This window comes from Chrysochloris asiatica, unplaced genomic scaffold (genome assembly GCF_000296735.1).
Source record: "Chrysochloris asiatica unplaced genomic scaffold, ChrAsi1.0 scaffold00203, whole genome shotgun sequence".
NCBI classification, from domain to species: Eukaryota; Metazoa; Chordata; class Mammalia; order Afrosoricida; family Chrysochloridae; genus Chrysochloris; species Chrysochloris asiatica.
Window position 1 is genome coordinate 3,478,288 of NW_006408721.1, and position 17,354 is coordinate 3,495,641.

Genomic DNA, 17,354 nt, shown 5'->3' on the forward strand with positions numbered 1-17,354 from the left:
GATACAGTTTTTAACCCACCATTGTAGCACTGGTAAAGAAGTGTTCCATGAAGGCATGTGTTAAAATGAGGGGCAGAGCAGTAGCTGGAAGCACTGAGTTTGGTATCAGATACTAGGTCTGTCATGCATCAAAGACTTGTCTTGGTTTTTCCATCTATGAAATGCACGATAAAGGTGTTGGCCTTGTAAATTTATATTGTTGTTGTTAGGTACTGTTGAGCTGGTTTTGACTGAGAGAGAACAGAACAAAACACTGCTCAGTTCTGTGACATCCTCAAAATTTTGTGAGAATTAAATAACATAATGCAAGTGTAAAGGTTAGCATAGCATCTGCCACATAGTAGGTGTTCATTAAACACTAGCTATGTGCATGGAGTTCTGGTGTGGTGCTGTAGGATAAGCACTGGATTGCTAATCACAAAGTCAGCAGTTCAAACCCATCAGCCGCTCCTTGAAAACCCTATACTGGGTCACTACAAATCAGAATCAACTCGACAGCACTTAACAACAGCAATGTGCATGGATTGGGGGTGGAGAAGAGTTACCTTGCGGCATAAACATTTCTTGAGTTAGGAAAGTTCTTATCTAGTAGCTTTTATTCACCAGTTCATCCGCATACCTGTTTCTTGTGGTTTAGTGTACCAGGAAAATGTTCAGAAGTGGTCTTTCTGATTAAATTCCTTGCTAACACTAGGGTTCAAGAAAGAGGTTATGCAGGATAGAAAACTTTTCTTTTGCATTTCATTAAGTGCTACCAAGTCCCGTTTGTCTCACGAAGGGACCCTGTGGACATTATCAAAGAGACAATGAGTCACTGTGGAGGCAGCATCAGAATTTTTATCTCAACCTATCATCAGGCAATGAGTCGTATGTGGCAGAATCATTCCACTTGGAGAATGCAAGCTATGCACCGATAGGCCTGACAGGAAGGGCTGAGGCCCCGCATGGCGTACTTGGAAAAGGTCTGCTAGTAAGAGTCCTAAGAAGCAAGCTTATGTCATTTCACCCTTTCTAGTCCTAGGTTTAGTGTCTGTAGCCTGAGGAGATCACTATCCTTTCTGGCTATGTGACATGGGATTGCTGAGTGACAATACATGAAAACACTTTTTACAATGTAAATGGTTTAACCAATGTAATCTGTTATCTTCATGATCAATCCATTATTTTCCTTAGAGATACTTTCTGCCTTTAGCAAATGCTATATCTGGGTTCAGAAAGGACTGTAGCAAAGGCTAGACTAATTGGAACTCATTTCTGTTTGAAAGCAAGCGACTCAACCTTAGAGAGCAAGACACTATTGAAGAGAAGTTAAACTTCCTTCTCCAGGACTCAAATTTTAGCGTGCATCACAGTCTTCTGCATGGCTGCTTCTCATCCCTAGAGTTTCTGATTCAGCAGGCCTGGAATTTGCATTTCGAATACACTCCCCAGATGCAACTGCTGTTACTGACCCAGAGACCACATGTGGAGAACAACTGTGCTGGGGCAAGTAGCAACGAAGATTCCTCCTTCTGGAATGGTAGCAGGCAGTGTGATGGTCTATGTGGGTAATGGGGATTGAAAGAAAAAAAGAAAAAGAAAAATGAAAAGACAGAAAAAGAGGGATAATGTTCAGAGTGGGCAGAACAAAGGGAAAAGTCTCACTCTGTAACAAATGCAAGTAGGGAGAAGTTGCTAGGTGATGGATGAGGGAGAGAGGTGAATTTCCACTGTTGGAAGAACCAGGTGAGAGGCAAGAACACAGAAGAGTCGGAAATATGCACGTTTGGGACAGCAGAGGACGTGGAAATTTCTCATTAGGAAGTGAGGAGGGAATGGAGATGGGCTGGGGAAGAATTGCCTCGGTAGAATAAGGGGGCAGCTGAGACATGGAAGAAGAGGGTAATTTCAGAGCTCTGTGGTTTGGCTTGGTAACACAGCACAATAGAAATTGGGAGCAAGGGGGTGGAATTTAGATGTGTGACCTGCCCCGTAGTTATCTTGCTCTCTGCATTTATCACATCACATCACACCCAGCAAGACAGCCCCCCTCCTCCTGGCTCGTTAGGAGATTTGATTCGGCTTGGCTCCTGCTGTCAGCAGCTGTCTGGGGCAAGATCTTTATGCTCCCTGCTCCCCAAGCAGCAACCAGCCTCAGCCGGCAGCAGAGCTCATTAGGAGAGCTGTGGACACTTGGTTCTTAGCTCAATGGCGGCTGGAAGGAGTTAACACCTAAGGCTTTACTATCCCCTGCACAGCCTCTGGGTGCAGAGGGAGACAGCTCTGGGCTATGGTGACCTTCTCCTGAGCCACAGTCCAGGGAGCTGGGGAGCAGGTTAGTGAGGCTGAGGAGGAGGCTGGAGGAGCGCCAGCCACTCTGCGCTCAGGGCATCTCCTGCCTCATGCCAGTGAGGATGGGCGTGCAGACTGTGCCCAGGAGCCAAGCTGCCGCCCATCAGGGGTAGGCTGCTTCAGGATTTACTGGATGTGACAAGCAAAGAGAGGAGCATTCAGCGGAGCTCTACTCGCAGCCTGGCTCAAGTGGTGGGAGGTGTGCGTGCATGTGTGTGTGTGTGTGTGTGTGTGCGTTCCTGTACACACATGCACACATGCCCTTCACCTGCCAAGGATCGGACTGCTAAAGAAAGATCTACTCTTTCCCCAGAGCTCCTTAACCCGCAGCTTCTCTGACCATCCAGTTGGCAACGACCTGCAAGCCATGAGGACTGGTCAAAGACAGTGAGTATGGTTTTTACTTTTCTCCGTTTTCTCTTTGGGGTGTCCATGTGGGCTGAGTACATTATCTATATTTAATTGACCTGCCTCTTCATGCATATTGATTGCTTTCTCCCTTCTGAGGCTTTTCATTTCTCTCCCTTTTTTTTATACATCTTTGCTGTTTGCTTTTAACCTTTGTTTTTTCCTTTGAGTATGCTCTTTCCATTATATCCCACCCCGTCTGCTCCAGACTCACCTGTACCAGTGTCCTGCTGAGCAGGAGCCCGGACCTGGATGCTATCTACCAGTGTGCATGCACTGTGAATGCAGCCACACCTTTGGCCTCCCTAGGTTTTGGGTAACCCCTAAATCCAGCCCCCATACATGTAGGCAAAATGGAATAAGGGCCTTTAGGTGCTGAGATGGGCAAGAAAGCGGGGGCCAAAGGATCCTGCAAATTCTTATTCAATGGAGTCTGTGGCTGATCTAATCAATGGGATGGTGGGGGTTCTGAGAGGCAAAGGTGCACAGGGCTGGAGTTGGAAGCAAGAGAGGCAGACATCTAACTGGAACTGGCAAACCAATGCAGGCTGGCGGTAGAGCTGAGAAGAAAGAAGAGGCAGGGACAGGAGGCCAAGTGATACCCTGCCCCAAATGACCTTGCCTGTTGTATATATGGGTAGTGGTCCCTGGCTATGCTCAGGGTAATGAAGGACCCTGGCATGGGCTACCCCTCCTCTGGGGCTATGAAGCTGAAGTGCTGGAAACATGATGTCTGGGGACCCTTACCAAGTCTGTTTCCAGATTTCTGAGCAAGCAGGATGTAAATATGGTTAGATCAGGGAGTAAGGGCATGCCCCTGTGCTTAGGGAAACCAGTCCATGCTCAGTACCCTGGGGTGAGCGTCTACAAAAAGTCTAACAAAGGTTTTCAGTTTTAGCAAAACAACCTTTTCATTTTATGTGATATTTATGAACTATTCCTAGTAATAGCAAAATAATCTAAACAGCGTAGCTTCAGTAGGCCCTTTATCTATCTAAATTAGGTTTCTTTTCAGATGGATTCTATGTTTGGTGTTGGGGTTCCCCAGGGGAGCCCTTTATGGATCCTGGGCTCTCTTCATGAGTTTCTTCCTTATCAGTTATCTTCTGTGAGAATAAAGGGTTGGGAGTTCTTAGAATGGGACCCTCAGGAGAGAGAGATTATAAATTTATCAATCCTCAAACTCCATATCCCTTCCCACTACCCTCCCTGTTTTGGCATAAGACTGGCCTAGTGTCCGGGCTGAGGATGGGCAGGAAGTCTTGATACAGGAAAGAAAGAGTGATTTGAGTGTTCATCCCTGCAGGCTGTACCTGGGACCCCTGCAAAGAAGCAAGGCTGCATAGTAGCTTAGAGTTTCTCCAATTTCCTCCCACTCACCCCTTCCCAAGACTCCATGCACCCCCACCTCTAGGACAAGGTCCTTTGGAGGGAGGTGAAAAATCACAATAGCATTAAATTCAATTATTTTGGAGGCAGTGCTTCCTCTCCTCCCCCACTCCCTGTCGGTTGGTCACTTGGGCCCCACTTCAGTAAGAGAAAGAGAACAGTCATTTTGGGTTGCCAGGCCCATCTCTCTCCTGGGACCCATGTCCCACTTTACTGTTGATGACCAGAGGATGGAGAATAGGAACTCGAGACCAGTCATCAGCAATATGAAGCGTTGTTCTAACAATGTGTTCTTGGCGATCTTTGGTGGGTCAAACAAACCAAGCCCTTGCTGAGGATAAGCAGACTATATGGGGAATGGGTGTGTGCAAGACACTTGCTTGGCAGGAAGCCATCTGAGAAGATATATTATGCAGGCAGATAGGAGAAGGTGGGCCTCCCCCCCTTACAGCAGATTCTTTGATTTTAGGTGAGAGGACGTGAAAGGGTAAATCCCTCTGCCCCGCAGTCTAATCTCCTGCCCTGACGGCCCTGCAAAGCCAGCCAAAGGGTTAACCGTAAGCAGATGCCTGTATGGCTGCCTTACTGATGCCACGGAGGTAACTGATCAATAATCTGTTTCCTTGTCCCCGCCCCTTTCCTCTGCCTCTACCTTCCCACTGCCCTTGCCTCCTGAGCCTGGTCCAAGTCTGCTGGCCCATGGATGATTCACTTGCCTCTCTCTCCTAGCCTCCCATGTGGGCTGCACTGTTCTCACTCCTGTGCTTCTTGCAAAGTTAGGGGGCCTTGCAAAGTTACGGCTTCCCACGTAACTGACAGGATGGCGAGATGTCTTGGCTATGATTTATGGTTTGGGATGAGAGATTGTGCATGAGCTTGTATTGGGCAATTTAGGGACTTCTATGAACTGGGGTGGAGCCTGTCAAGATAACAAAGGTGAGGGCAAACCTAGCTAAAACAAAAACAAAGTAACCTCGACCTTCTGCTCCTATTATTTTAGACCTATTTAACAAGTTTATAACTCACATTTCAGCTATGGTGGTTATGTGCTGTGGAGTTGATTCCGACTCATAGCAACCCTGCATAGGGTTTCCAAGACTGTGAATCTTGACAGGAGCAGAGAGCATGGCTGGTAGTTTCGAACTGCTCATCCTGCGGTTAGCAGTCCAACTCGTAATTCACGATGCTACCAGGGAGGGCATCGTCATGTTTCAGCTATACAAGATGGAAAATAGAAAACATTTTTTCCCAAACCATACTTTGTTAAGAATCTTGGCAAATGATTTGGGAGCGTCAGAATTGTCTGGGCCACACACCCTTTGTTCTGGCACCTGCTAAACACTACTTGGTGGGGGCAGTGACCAGACTGTGCTGTGACTGATGACCCTGAGGTAACAAGGAATGAATCGACTTGCTGAAAGCTGGTCTCTGGCTGGCAGAGTAGCCTGAGCAGGACCTTGACTTGAATTCTTAGACTTAGTGACTCAAGGGCCCTTAATCAGTGGCTTGTGTGACCTGGTGTTAGAGCAACCTGTGATTTGTACGAGCAAGTGGACACATAAGATGCTTGCTGTGTTGGGAGAGAGTACGGTTGGAGCTGATGTTTTGAAATGCCATGGAATAGATGGCTCACCAAGCAGCCTGGCTACGATGGATGAGAGGCTGCAACCCTGGAAGTGCCGGTCCAATGTGCTACAGGAGAGAGGATATTCCTGGGAATGATGATGCTCTGACCTGGAGATGGGCTGTGGAATATAAATGTTGTCCACCCCTGACAAATATAATATGATCCCAGGGCGCGTTGGCTGGATACAATGTCTATGCTGCTGTCAAGTTAATTCCAACTCATGGTGATCCTGTGTGGGTCACAGTAGAACTGTGCTTTCAGAAGTAGATCACCAGGCCTTTCTTCTGAGGTACCTCCAGGTCTACTCGAACCACCAACTCTTTGGTTTGCAGCCAAGCATGTTGATCAGGAAAGAAAATCCATTTGAAGTAAAAGGAAGGGATTGGATCAGATGACATAGGAGGTCCCTGTCCAGCCCTTGTCAAATTTGTGAGAAAGACGAAAGAAAAGCCAGGCTGGAAGGGCTTGCCTTCCACATGGAGAAAGTCATCTTGTAGGACTATCGTCAATGATGTGCACGTTGAATTCCTCTTTTACAAGTCACTTAAGTTTTGATCTAATTATACCAACCTCTCACACTTAACCTTTGCCTTCCACACCAGGTGTCCCCATGGGTAAAGATCAGGGTTCAACAAACTTATTCTGTCAAAACCAGACAGTAAATATTTTTGGCTTTGTGGGCCATGCTGTCTTTGCTGCAACTATTCACCTCTGCCCTGGTAGTAGAAAATAAGGCCTTAGGTAATATGTACACAAATGAAGGTGGCCGAATTCCAATAAATCCTTATTTATACAAACAGGCATCTAGTTTGGTTTCATTCAAGGGTTATAGTTGGTTCAAGGTAAGGAGTACCTGGAAGACACAAACAAGCAATTGGTTAAAGGTTACCAGGTACTGTCAAGTCATTTCCAACTCATGGTGACCCCGTGTGTGTCACAGTAGAACTGTGCTTTCAGAAGTAGATCTCCAGGCCTTTCTTCTGAGGTACCTCTAGGTCTACTCGAACCACCAACTCTTTGTTTGCAGCCAAGCATGTTGTTTGTACCACTCAGGGACTCCTGGTTAAAGGTAAACAGGAGCTAATGTTGGGCGTCAGAAAAAGACATTCGCATAACCTCTTGTTGGATCCTCTACAACATAAAACTATTGAAATGCTTGTTATCTTGATTTTAAGTATCATTATATAGATCCTTAGAAAAATATTGAAGAGTGAGAAATTTAAATATGCATATTGAAATTTAAGTTATGTTCATAGGGTTAGGAAAGCTTAGCTAGACAAATGAAAGAGCTGGTGGAAGGGACACTGGTTCTTAATTGCTGGCCCTACTAGCTGCTCCTCTCCTCACCTGAAGTCATCAGTCCTTGCTTGTCTGTAGCTATCAGGGCTTTATACCTGTTCATTCCGGTTCAAATGCCTGCTGAGAATTTGCATTCCACCTGGGATGTACTGAATCAGAATCGACATTTTTATCAGATTCCCATATGATTATACATGGTAATGATGTATATGTAAGAAACATCTGGGGAGCTATAAGAACCACTTAAGGATCTTGTTAAAAGTAGATTCTGATTGTAGAATGTGCCCTTTGGTTGTTTAAGTGATTATATATTCCTGAGTGTATTTGTGTACACCAAAAAACAAAATGAATCAAACAAAAAAAACAACCCAGAGGGAATAGAAGAAAATACTGTTAAATGATGTTGCATGGAGGGAATTGTAATAATTGCAATGAAACGAGATACCAAAGGATGAGTGTAAAACCGATGTCCTCCCATACAAATTATTACACAATTCACAATAAAAACTTAAAAAAAAAGTAGATTCTGATTCAGTATATCTGGGGTGGAAATGCAAATTCCCAGGAGGGGGTGGGTTGAACCAGACTGAACCGATTTGAAGGCTTGGTAGCCATTCACACATGAACAGGTTTGTGAATTAGAAGGGAGACCTGCCTTGAAACCCCACTTTTCTGTGCTGGGAGCCTCTGTGATGTGCATCTTGGCATTACACAAGCATCTTCACTCTTCATGTGGGTACCACTCTGGGGCTTTGCAATTAGGAGCTGCTGCTGCTACTACTTAACCTTCCTAGTGGAAGGGGAAAAATGTGGACTGTTATATTGTCATCACTGTATTTCCTTTCTCAACAAGAGACTCCTAATGTAGAAATTCTTCTAAGCCAATGACCTTTATTGACTTACTATTAACTTGCTGTGTCGGCTTTAAAAGCATTGATCCTCTAGGGGTAGGATACCTATTACTACTATTTCAGTAGTCAAAATAGGGAGTGAGTATATCCTTTGATCTTTAGCTTTGCCCTTCTTGTTGGTAAAATCTTCAGGGGTCTGTCTTCTGAGAGAGGGTGGGGAGCAATGCTGGCTCCTTTTGCTGCAGCTCCAGGAGCCTTTTATAAGGCTGGCTACTACTGTCATGACAGCCATTCCCCCCTCCCCCCCCTTCTGCCCTGTGTTTGATTGCAGGAACAAAGGGATGAGGACTCGACTGGGATGCCTGTCTCACAAATCAGATTCGTGTAGTGATTTCACAGCTATTCTTCCTGACAAACCCAACCGCGCTCTCAAGTGAGTTCTGAGGCACACGGTGTCCTTGGCTGCCCATCCCAGGACTGTATAAACCCCTTAATCTCCCTGGGCTGCTGACCAGGGGAGCCAAGGAATGACAATAAACTTCTAGCTTGACCTTGTGGCAGCTCACCTTATATATTTATGTGTATATATATTTATATATCATCAGTTTGTGAGCAAAAGGAATGCTTATTTTCTTTGTCAAATCTCCTAAATTTAATCTTTTCCTGTCACCAATTTCAGAATGTGGAACCCCCTTTTCCTCTCTAGAAAACTGTATCATCTATCTCTTATAAAGAAAGCTGCAGGTGGTGAAGGATACTTCTTGGTTCTATTTAGTTGTCAATCTTAGCTCTCAATTTGGAAACAAACACTCAAACCTGCTCTAAAAATATGCTGAGGTTCAGATCATCTGGATTCTGTGCTGATTCTGTGCAGGCAGTGTATTCAGTGATGTCATAAATGTCACCTCATTTCACCTTCATGCAGCTCTGAAAAGGCCACCATTATTCCTACTCCAGAGGTGAAGAAAGTAAGGTGACAGTAGGAGACAGGAACTGAGCATGACTTTTCTGACCCCAAGACCAGTCTCTTTCCATTGTTACTATGAAATCTTCAACTCATATTTAGCTTGTTCTTTAGACTGAAAACCATGGCATTAAATTCATTGAATTCTAATCTTGAGGTTTTCCCATTTGTTTAATGGTTGGTTGGTTGGTTATGTGCCGTGGAGTCGGTTCCGACTCATAGCAACCCTGTACAGGGTTTCTGAGGCTGTAAATCTTTACGGAGCAGAAAGCCTCATCTTTCTCCTGTGGGACAGTTGTTAGTTTCGAACTGCTGACCTTGCGGTTTGCAGCCCGATTTGTAACCACTATGCTACCAGAGCTCCTTATTTGTTTAATAAGAATGTTTAAATTTAAAGTGACAGAATTGTAGGACTGAACCCCCCACTGCCACCTATAAATGTTCTAAGTTATTCTATGCAAATCTTGGTAGTGGTGGAGGGAGAGGATGTTAATTCAGAAATATTCAAGACACACGTTTCTTCTTCCTAGGAGACTATCTACAGAAGAAGCTACGAGGTGGGCCGATTCCTTTGATGTACTTCTTTCCCATAAATGTAAGTATATTTCAGGTCATATCATGTCCCAGTGAACCATTCATTTGGTAAAAGATTTACCAACTGCCTACCGTGATCCAAATACGGTGTTGGGTGTCCCAAACGGTTCTTGTCCTTGCCCTTATAGAGCTTCCAGCCTAAACATAATAGAGATTGTTGCTGTTGTTGTTGTTATGTGCTGTGGAGTCGGTTCTGACTCATAGCGACCCTGTACAGGGTTTCCGAGGCTGTAAATCTTTACGGGAACAGAAAGCCTCATCTTTCTCCCCCGGAACAGCTGGTAGTTTCGAACTGCTGACCTTGCGGTTCGCAGCCCGATTCGTAACCATTATGCTATCAGAGCTCTAGTAGAGATTAGAAAACAAAATTTAAATGCATTAAATGAGGACATTTTCTGTTCACTGGGTTCAAAGTAACGTCTCATGAAATCTTCATGTTTCTAGCAAAAGAGAATTTTGCTTAGGACTTTGGAGTGATGGGCTCCACAACCTGGCTTTTATTTACAAGCCTAAGCAACCTCCTTCCAAGTCACTCAAGTGTCCTGTCTAATGAATATTCTATATAACTTATTATTTACAGTGCTTGAATTGGCAGATTAGGGAAAGACTAAGATTTTTTTTTTTTTTTTTAACTGTGGTAAAATAGAGGCAACATAAAAGTTGTTACTATAACCATTTTCTAGTGATGTCCAGTGGTGTTAATCATATATACAATGTTGTGCAACCAGCACCATTATTTGTTTCCAAAGTTTTTTCATCATCCCAATAGAAACTCAGTAGCCATTAAGCAATAACTCCTCATTCTTTTCTTTCCCCAGCCCCTCGTAAGCTTTGGCCTACTATCTATCTCTATGTGATTGCCAATTCTAGATAGTTCATATAAATGGAATCAGACAATAGTTTGTTCTTTTGTGTTTGGCTTATTCCACTTAGCATAATGTTTTCAAGGATTATTTACATTGTAGCATGTATCATAACTTCATTTTTCTTTATGGCTAAATAATATTCCACTGTACGTATGTTCTACTGTGTTATTTATGTATTCCCCTGTTGATGGACATTCAGGCTGTTCCCACCTTTTGTCTATTGTGAATGTTGTTATTGTTGTTGTTAAGTGCCATCGAGTCAGTTCCGACTCATAGCGACCCTGTACAGGGTTTCCAAGGCTGTAAATCTTTACAGGAGCAGAAAGCCTCATCTTTCTCCCACGGAGCAGCTAGCAGTTTCGAACTGCTGACCTTAAGGTTTGCAGCCCGATTTGTAATCACTATGCTATAGTGCAGCAATAAGCATTGTGGACAAGTATCTGTTTCAATTATTTTGGGTAGACACTTATGAACGGAATTACTAGGCCATATGATAAGTCTATGTTTAATATGTTGAGGAACTGCCAAACATTTCTAGGTTTTGAGTTTTCTTAATGCTTTTTATTTGCACCCCACCTGCATTACAATGCTTCAATTTCTGGGTAGGTAAAAAATTAAGAATGCAACTTTTGATATTCCTACCTCTTCTGTTTTTCCTTTCCTTCCCTTTCATTTCCCACAAAGGCAGAAATAATTGTTGTATATATTGTGTTGTGGTGAGCATACTTAAATGGTGACTAAACTCTTCAGCTCTTGTTTTCTTCTGATTATGAACAAATCCAAACTCCTAGGGCTTTGAAATCCCAGTGACATATGTGCTATTGTTGTTAAGTGTCGCTGAGTTGATTCTGACCCATAGCTACCCTGTATAGGGTTTCCAATGAGTAGCTGGTAAACTTGAACCACCGACTTTACAGTTTAAACGGCTTTGCAGTCTGACGCATTAGCCCACAGCGCCACACCAGGACTCCATACATGCTATGGCTGTGTGGAAAACAGCAGTGAAAAAGAGAGAAGGGGTTCTGAGGTCAAAGGAAGATGTCAAATAGTCTTTCAGGGTCAGTATTCCAGCAGGTGTCACCCAGTGTGGTGTTCCTGGTGTCACTCCACCCACACTCCCAACCCTGGACTTCCTCCCTTACCAGACTGTACAGGAGCCTCAGTAATGTTATCAATTTTAATCATAGGGTTGCATGTGACAGACATAGCTGTAAATTGCTTAAATGCTATACTTCTTAAGATTACATGAAAACTATCAGCAAAATTGTTTTATAAAATTTCTACACTGAATTACAACATTATTAGTAACTGAGTGGAAGCCTTTTCCTTTAATTACTGTCTCATTCTTAAAAACATTATTGGTAAATATTCACACATACTTGACAAATTCACACATAATTATGATATTACATGTAAAGCACCAGAAAATTTGACAAAATCAATGACTATAAAACATATCACAGCAGCGAAAATAACAATGCATGGTTGTATCGTGTGCAGATGAACCATGTGATCTGAAGCATTCATTATGTTGCATAATAATGATAGCACCTACTGGAGCTCATTGTTGTTGTTGTTAGGGTCAAACTCATAGTAACCTTATACATCACAACTCAAATGCATCGATTCTTCTGTAGTATTCCTCAACTTTCACATACCTATGAGGTGATTGAAAATACCATGGCTTGGGTCAAGTGAACCTTATTCCTCAAACTGACATCTTTGCTCTTTAACACTTTAAAGAGGTCTATGGCAGCAGGTTTACCTTATGCAATATGTTGCATTAGAAGGTTCAAAAAGTAAATTAGCACAGAGTTTTAACCTTGTCGGTATACTGATATATGCAAGTTGGCCTTCTCAAAATGTTTTTGTTGTTACAGCTATCTACTGGGATATATTTTTTTAAAATAATAAATTTATGCAGAAACACTGCACTGAAGTCTTAGAGACAGTCATTTTGGTAGCACCCTTCTGACAGTATCACCCAGTGTGGTCTGCATCCCCCAACTCCCTAAGAGTGACACCGCCATTCAAGGGTCTTCCTAAATTCTACCTTGACTATATTAAAAGTTCTAAGTAATTTTGGGAGCAGAAGGATTAGTTTTACTTTATTGTCTCCATTTAATTGGGACGCATGGTTTGATTTAATTGAGAACATTGGATGAAGTCAGACCTCTGCCTAGGTAATTGGGTAGACTTGATGGGGTCTTTTAGTCTCCCAGAAGATCATTTAGAAGTGTTTTTATTTTAACTTGATAGTGTAGGATCAGCCCTAGATAAGCAGCTCCCCAGTTATGCCTCGGATCTGAATAAACGTGTTAACAATTGCTTTTGAATTGATTTTAAAATAAAAATTTGAGATTTAAAAATAAGCACATATTACAGCAAGTAATTTTGTGAGACAGTCATTTTAGTGTTTTAGGAATTACACTTAGGAAGGAAAATAAAGCTGTGTAGAAACAGCATATATAACATATGGCTATACTCCAAACAGTAAGCTCATGTAGTGAATTTGCCAAGATAATGGCACTATGATAATATTTGGGATTTGACAGTAATGCTGGGTTTTTTTTTTTTAGGCTATTCTGACTTTTTTTTATTTCATTGAGTCTCATTAGGCTTATCAAGTGTCACTGCCAATTTTACACCTTCTTTCCTGGTGGATTTGATTCAAGGTCATCTTGAAGTTTGGTTTCTATTTTAGACTCACGACTGACTCACTTAGTTCAAGTCCCTGAGGCTGTTTCCTCCTTCTAAAATGGGAATAGAAATAAATACCTGCTTTCTACCTGTCACCTGGGAATGAGAAATTTAATGAGAAGACATCTTTAGATGATTTGGGATTCTCTTCTCAAAGATGTTTTGTAATGGCTAGGCGGTACCTTTTAAAACAATCAATGCCTTTTTCTTTCTTTCTTTTTTTTTAAATCAAACATAAAATGAATGTACTCTGAGTATAAGATTGCAAATTTCTCTGTCAATTCTTAATATTAAGCCACTATGGTGTCTTGGTAGCGTAGTGGTTACAAATCGGGCTGCAAACCTCAAGGTCAGCAGTTCGAAACTACCAGTTGCTTCACGGGAGAAAGATGAAGCTTTCTGCTCCGGTAAAGATTTACAGTCTCGGAAACCCTGTTCAGGGTCGCTATGGGTCGTAACCAACTCGACGGCACATAACAACAACAACATGGTGTCTTGGTGTTGTGCTGTACGTTAAGCACTAGACCAGGTAGTTTGGAACCTCAAGGTCAGCAGTTCAAACCTATCAGCTGCTCCTTGGGAACCCTACACAGGGTCACTATGAGTTGGAATCAACCCGAAAACAATTAACAACATAGACGGAATGATTGAAAATTTGAGGTATAATTGTATAGCTGCAGTAACAAGACTTGGAGACTTCAGAGGCTTAATTGCATTTGTTTGATTCCATGACTTAGATCTGAAGATACTTGGTTCTGTTTCTTTTGGGGATGCTTTTCATTTCCAGGAATGCAATAGCCCTCTTCTGAGATAGGGATTCTGCTAGGGGCTCGCAATCTGACACCAGAATACTTCTTTGTAAAACAGCTACAGAAATAGGCTTTTTGTACTTTGAAGTTCTGTGATCCTTCTTGGAGTCTGATGTTTTGTGTTTTATTTCTGTTTAGTGAGGAAAGAAAAAGCCAACGGCATGAATGTCTTTGAGAGGAGAGGAGTCTTTAGTTCTGGTGTCACTGGTGAATTTCAAGAATTGAGAACTTGAACACTTGCTTCCCTTTGAAGCTTTGGAGGAGCCTGAGCTCAGGCTGCTGTGAAAGGTGTTGATAACTTTCTAAAAGTCTAATTAATTTGGGATAATGTTATGACTCATTAGGGCTGGTGAAGCGTTTCCAACGAGATTGCATGTGTTCTCGTTCCTTAGGAGGGATAATGTTGGTCAGAGCCGTGCAGAGCTTCCAATGAAAACAACGAAAGTCCTAAAAAAGGTACAGAGAGGAGAGTTATTCTGTGATAGGCTCCAGAGAAAGGTGGATTAGCCTAAAACCCACCCCTGATCATTGTTCTCACCTAGGCAGTTGCCCTTCTGACGTTTTCTAGTTACAGACAATTCTGATCTTTACACACTTCCCATTTTTAATCTACAGAGTATCTTTGCCATTCCTACTGAGTGTTTTGGGCACTCATTTATTTTTTAAAAATCTATGGAGTGTTCATTATGAACAAAGTCTCTGTTAAGTAGTTAGGGGAATACAGAGATGAACAAGACAATTTCTAGAGGAGAATACAGCCTTTTGAGAAGATAGACGTGCACTCACATAACACAAGAAACAATATAGTGTGTAGATTGTAGAGCTAGGTGGGCTCAGCATTTTAAATAGAATCCTGACATTTGGTGCTCCTCTTAAATTCTTTCTAGTCAATGTTACAAATCCTAACTGATCTAGGAATCTGGGAGCAGGACTCTTAGTTTATTGTTTCCACCTGGGAACACACACGTGTTACAATTAAGAGCATTGTGTGGGAGTTGAACTATTGTTCTGGATTTTGGCTCAACTCTGCTCCTAGTCCTGGTGTAGCTATATAGGATACACACTGGACTGCTAACCACAAGGTCCATGGTTCAAATCCACTAGCTGTTCCTTGGAAACTCTATACAAGGTGGTTATGAGTGGGTACCCATTCTATGGCACTTAACAACAATAACTGCTACTAGACTGCTGGGTGACCTTGATGGAGTCCCTCAACCTCTTAGGAAATTAGTTTCCTCATCTAAATCATGAGGCTTTGGAGTAGGAAGTTTCAGAGGCTGGACCCAGTTGTACCTTCTTGCTTTAGGTTGCTGTTTGTAGCAAACACCCTGATTGGGGAGTAGCCGGCCACCTACAGCAGGTGGTCTGACTTAGCGACACCTGCCCACTGGGTTATGTAAAACAACTCTAAAGCTGAAATGGCTTGAGCAATCAGAAGAAGGGCTAAGGTGTCTGTGTTACAGACTTTCTCCCCACCTTGACAGGGTCTCACTGTGTAGATCACCTAATGTGTTCAATTCTAAAGAAAAAAAAAAGAAGGTGACTTTGTTATTGTTTAAGCTTTAAAATAACAATTTTTCCAAAATCTGGAGTGCAAATAGCTGGAGAAATTTTTTTTTCTCTCCAGATCACATTTGTTTACAAATGCAGTACAAAGCTGAAGAAGCTCCCAGAGATCTGGGAGGTAATCACGTCCTTTGTTTTTATTTTTTTTTAACTTAGAAATGAAAAAAAAAAAGAAATTGCTGATGGCGCCTCTAGATGGGGAAGGATTTTTAACGTGCGTTAAGTTGGCATCCTTTTCCTGCTCACTCCAGTGGCAATTAGACTTAGTGTCTGTGAGTCGTGCTTGTCGTGTGTCCTGAGGGTGTATGTGTGCAAGTCAGTGTGAGTGTATGTGTGTTGACACTCAGAAACTGTCGGCGTCTGCATCTTCTACCCAGGACAGTGAGGGCGCCCAGCTTGTGGGAGATTTTTTCTGACAGGATGCCAGAGGGCAGGCATAAATTTGTGTGTCTTCTGCTTGGATTCTTCATGAGGTTCAGACATATGGCTTTCTATTTGTCCAGCTTTTAATGGGACGTTCAGTCCTTAACGCTGAATTAATTCTCCATTTCCTTTTCTTTCTCCTTCTCTCCCTGCTTCTTTCCTTTCTTTATTGAATGTGAAAGTTGGATGGGTAGAGATTTATCCTAGTTAGAAGGTGAAGGTATAGCCAGGGTTTTTTCCCTCTTCCTCTAATTTCTGCCAGTCCAATACCATGCCTGGTGTGCTGCTGTAGCATCAGCACTAGACTGCAAACCACAAGGTTGGCCGTTCAAAGTCACCAACTGCTCCTTGGAAACCCTATACAGGGTCATAATGAGTAGGAACCGACTCACTGCACTTAACAACACCACCACCAGTATCACACCTGAACGACAGAATGGCTCATCCTGGGTAGTGTTCTAACTTTATTGTTTTGCATGAAGCATGGAAAGACTATGCTATTAGTTCCTACTGGCCCAGGAAATGTGGAATTATGCAATTGACAAGCACTTTTTCATCCATTTTTGAGAAAGGGATTACTATAGAAGCTTCTATTTTTATAAAAAAGTCACTTCCTCTTTAAAAAGCTAAATATAAACTTACCATAGGATCCATCAATTGCACTCATAGGTGTTTTCCCTGAATGAATTGTAAACTATTTCCACACAAAAATGTGCACATACAGGATGATAGCATTTTACTCATAATTGCCAAAAATAGGCAGTACAAAGATGTTCTTCAATAGGTAAATGGATAAGCTGTGATATAGCCGCACAATGGAGCATTATTCATTGATTTTAAAAAGATAAAAAAAATAAATAAAATGTCAGGACCTTAAATACATGTTGCTAAATCCATGAAGCCAGTCTTAAAATGGTGACATATTGGAAGATTCCAACTAAATGACATTTGGAGAAAAGACAAAACTATAGAGATAATAAAAAGTCAGTAGTTACCAGGGAATAGATAGGTGAGCCTCGGGCATACATAAAGTCTATTAATTAAAAACAAAAATTAGCTTCCTCTGGGATAACCGTTGAGATATAGAAAAATATAATGACTTGACTTGGTCATATAGCAACCTAGCAAAAAATGCAAAACAAATATACAACAAACACTAATGTCATCAGCTTATGAAATTCCCTAAATTATTCGTCTAAATGGTGTTAATTCCAGACTATTCAGTTTAATAGTTAGACTTCCATTTACTTTCTTACTCTTCTCTAAGCCATATGGTTCCGGAACTGCTTATTGAAGTGTACCCCAAGGAAGGAGCACGGGCATCTTCTGGGAGCTTGTGAGAAACACAAATTTTGGGGTTCTGTCTCCAACCTACTGAATTGGAATCTCTGGGTGTGAGGCCCAGTAATCTGTGTTTTCAAAAGCCCTCAGCAAGGTGGGACTGCAAAATGGTCCAACCTCTCTGGAAAGCAATATGGCGTTTCCTCAGAAGGTTGAAAATAGAAATACCTTATGATCCAGCAATTC

General features: G+C 42.3%; 1 protein-coding gene across 3 annotated transcripts in view; it reads left to right on the forward strand.

The window, feature by feature from the left end:
* The first annotated feature begins 1,452 nt into the window (after positions 1-1,452).
* Positions 1,453-17,354, forward strand: part of RGS8 (regulator of G-protein signaling 8) — a 38,784-nt gene continuing 22,882 nt past the window's right edge. Inside the window, exons 1-5 of one of the 3 annotated variants that reach the window (XM_006872545.1) lie at positions 1,453-1,547; positions 2,645-2,718; positions 4,598-4,727; positions 8,237-8,338; positions 9,400-9,464. In XM_006872545.1, coding sequence (XP_006872607.1) covers positions 4,702-4,727; positions 8,237-8,338; positions 9,400-9,464 — 193 coding nt within the window. In that variant the 5' untranslated portion in view covers positions 1,453-1,547; positions 2,645-2,718; positions 4,598-4,701. Of the gene's footprint in view, positions 1,548-2,447; positions 2,531-2,644; positions 2,719-4,597; positions 4,728-8,236; positions 8,339-9,399; positions 9,465-17,354 lie in introns of those variants that run through there. The other 2 variants (XM_006872546.1, XM_006872544.1) reach the window with 2 other exon arrangements.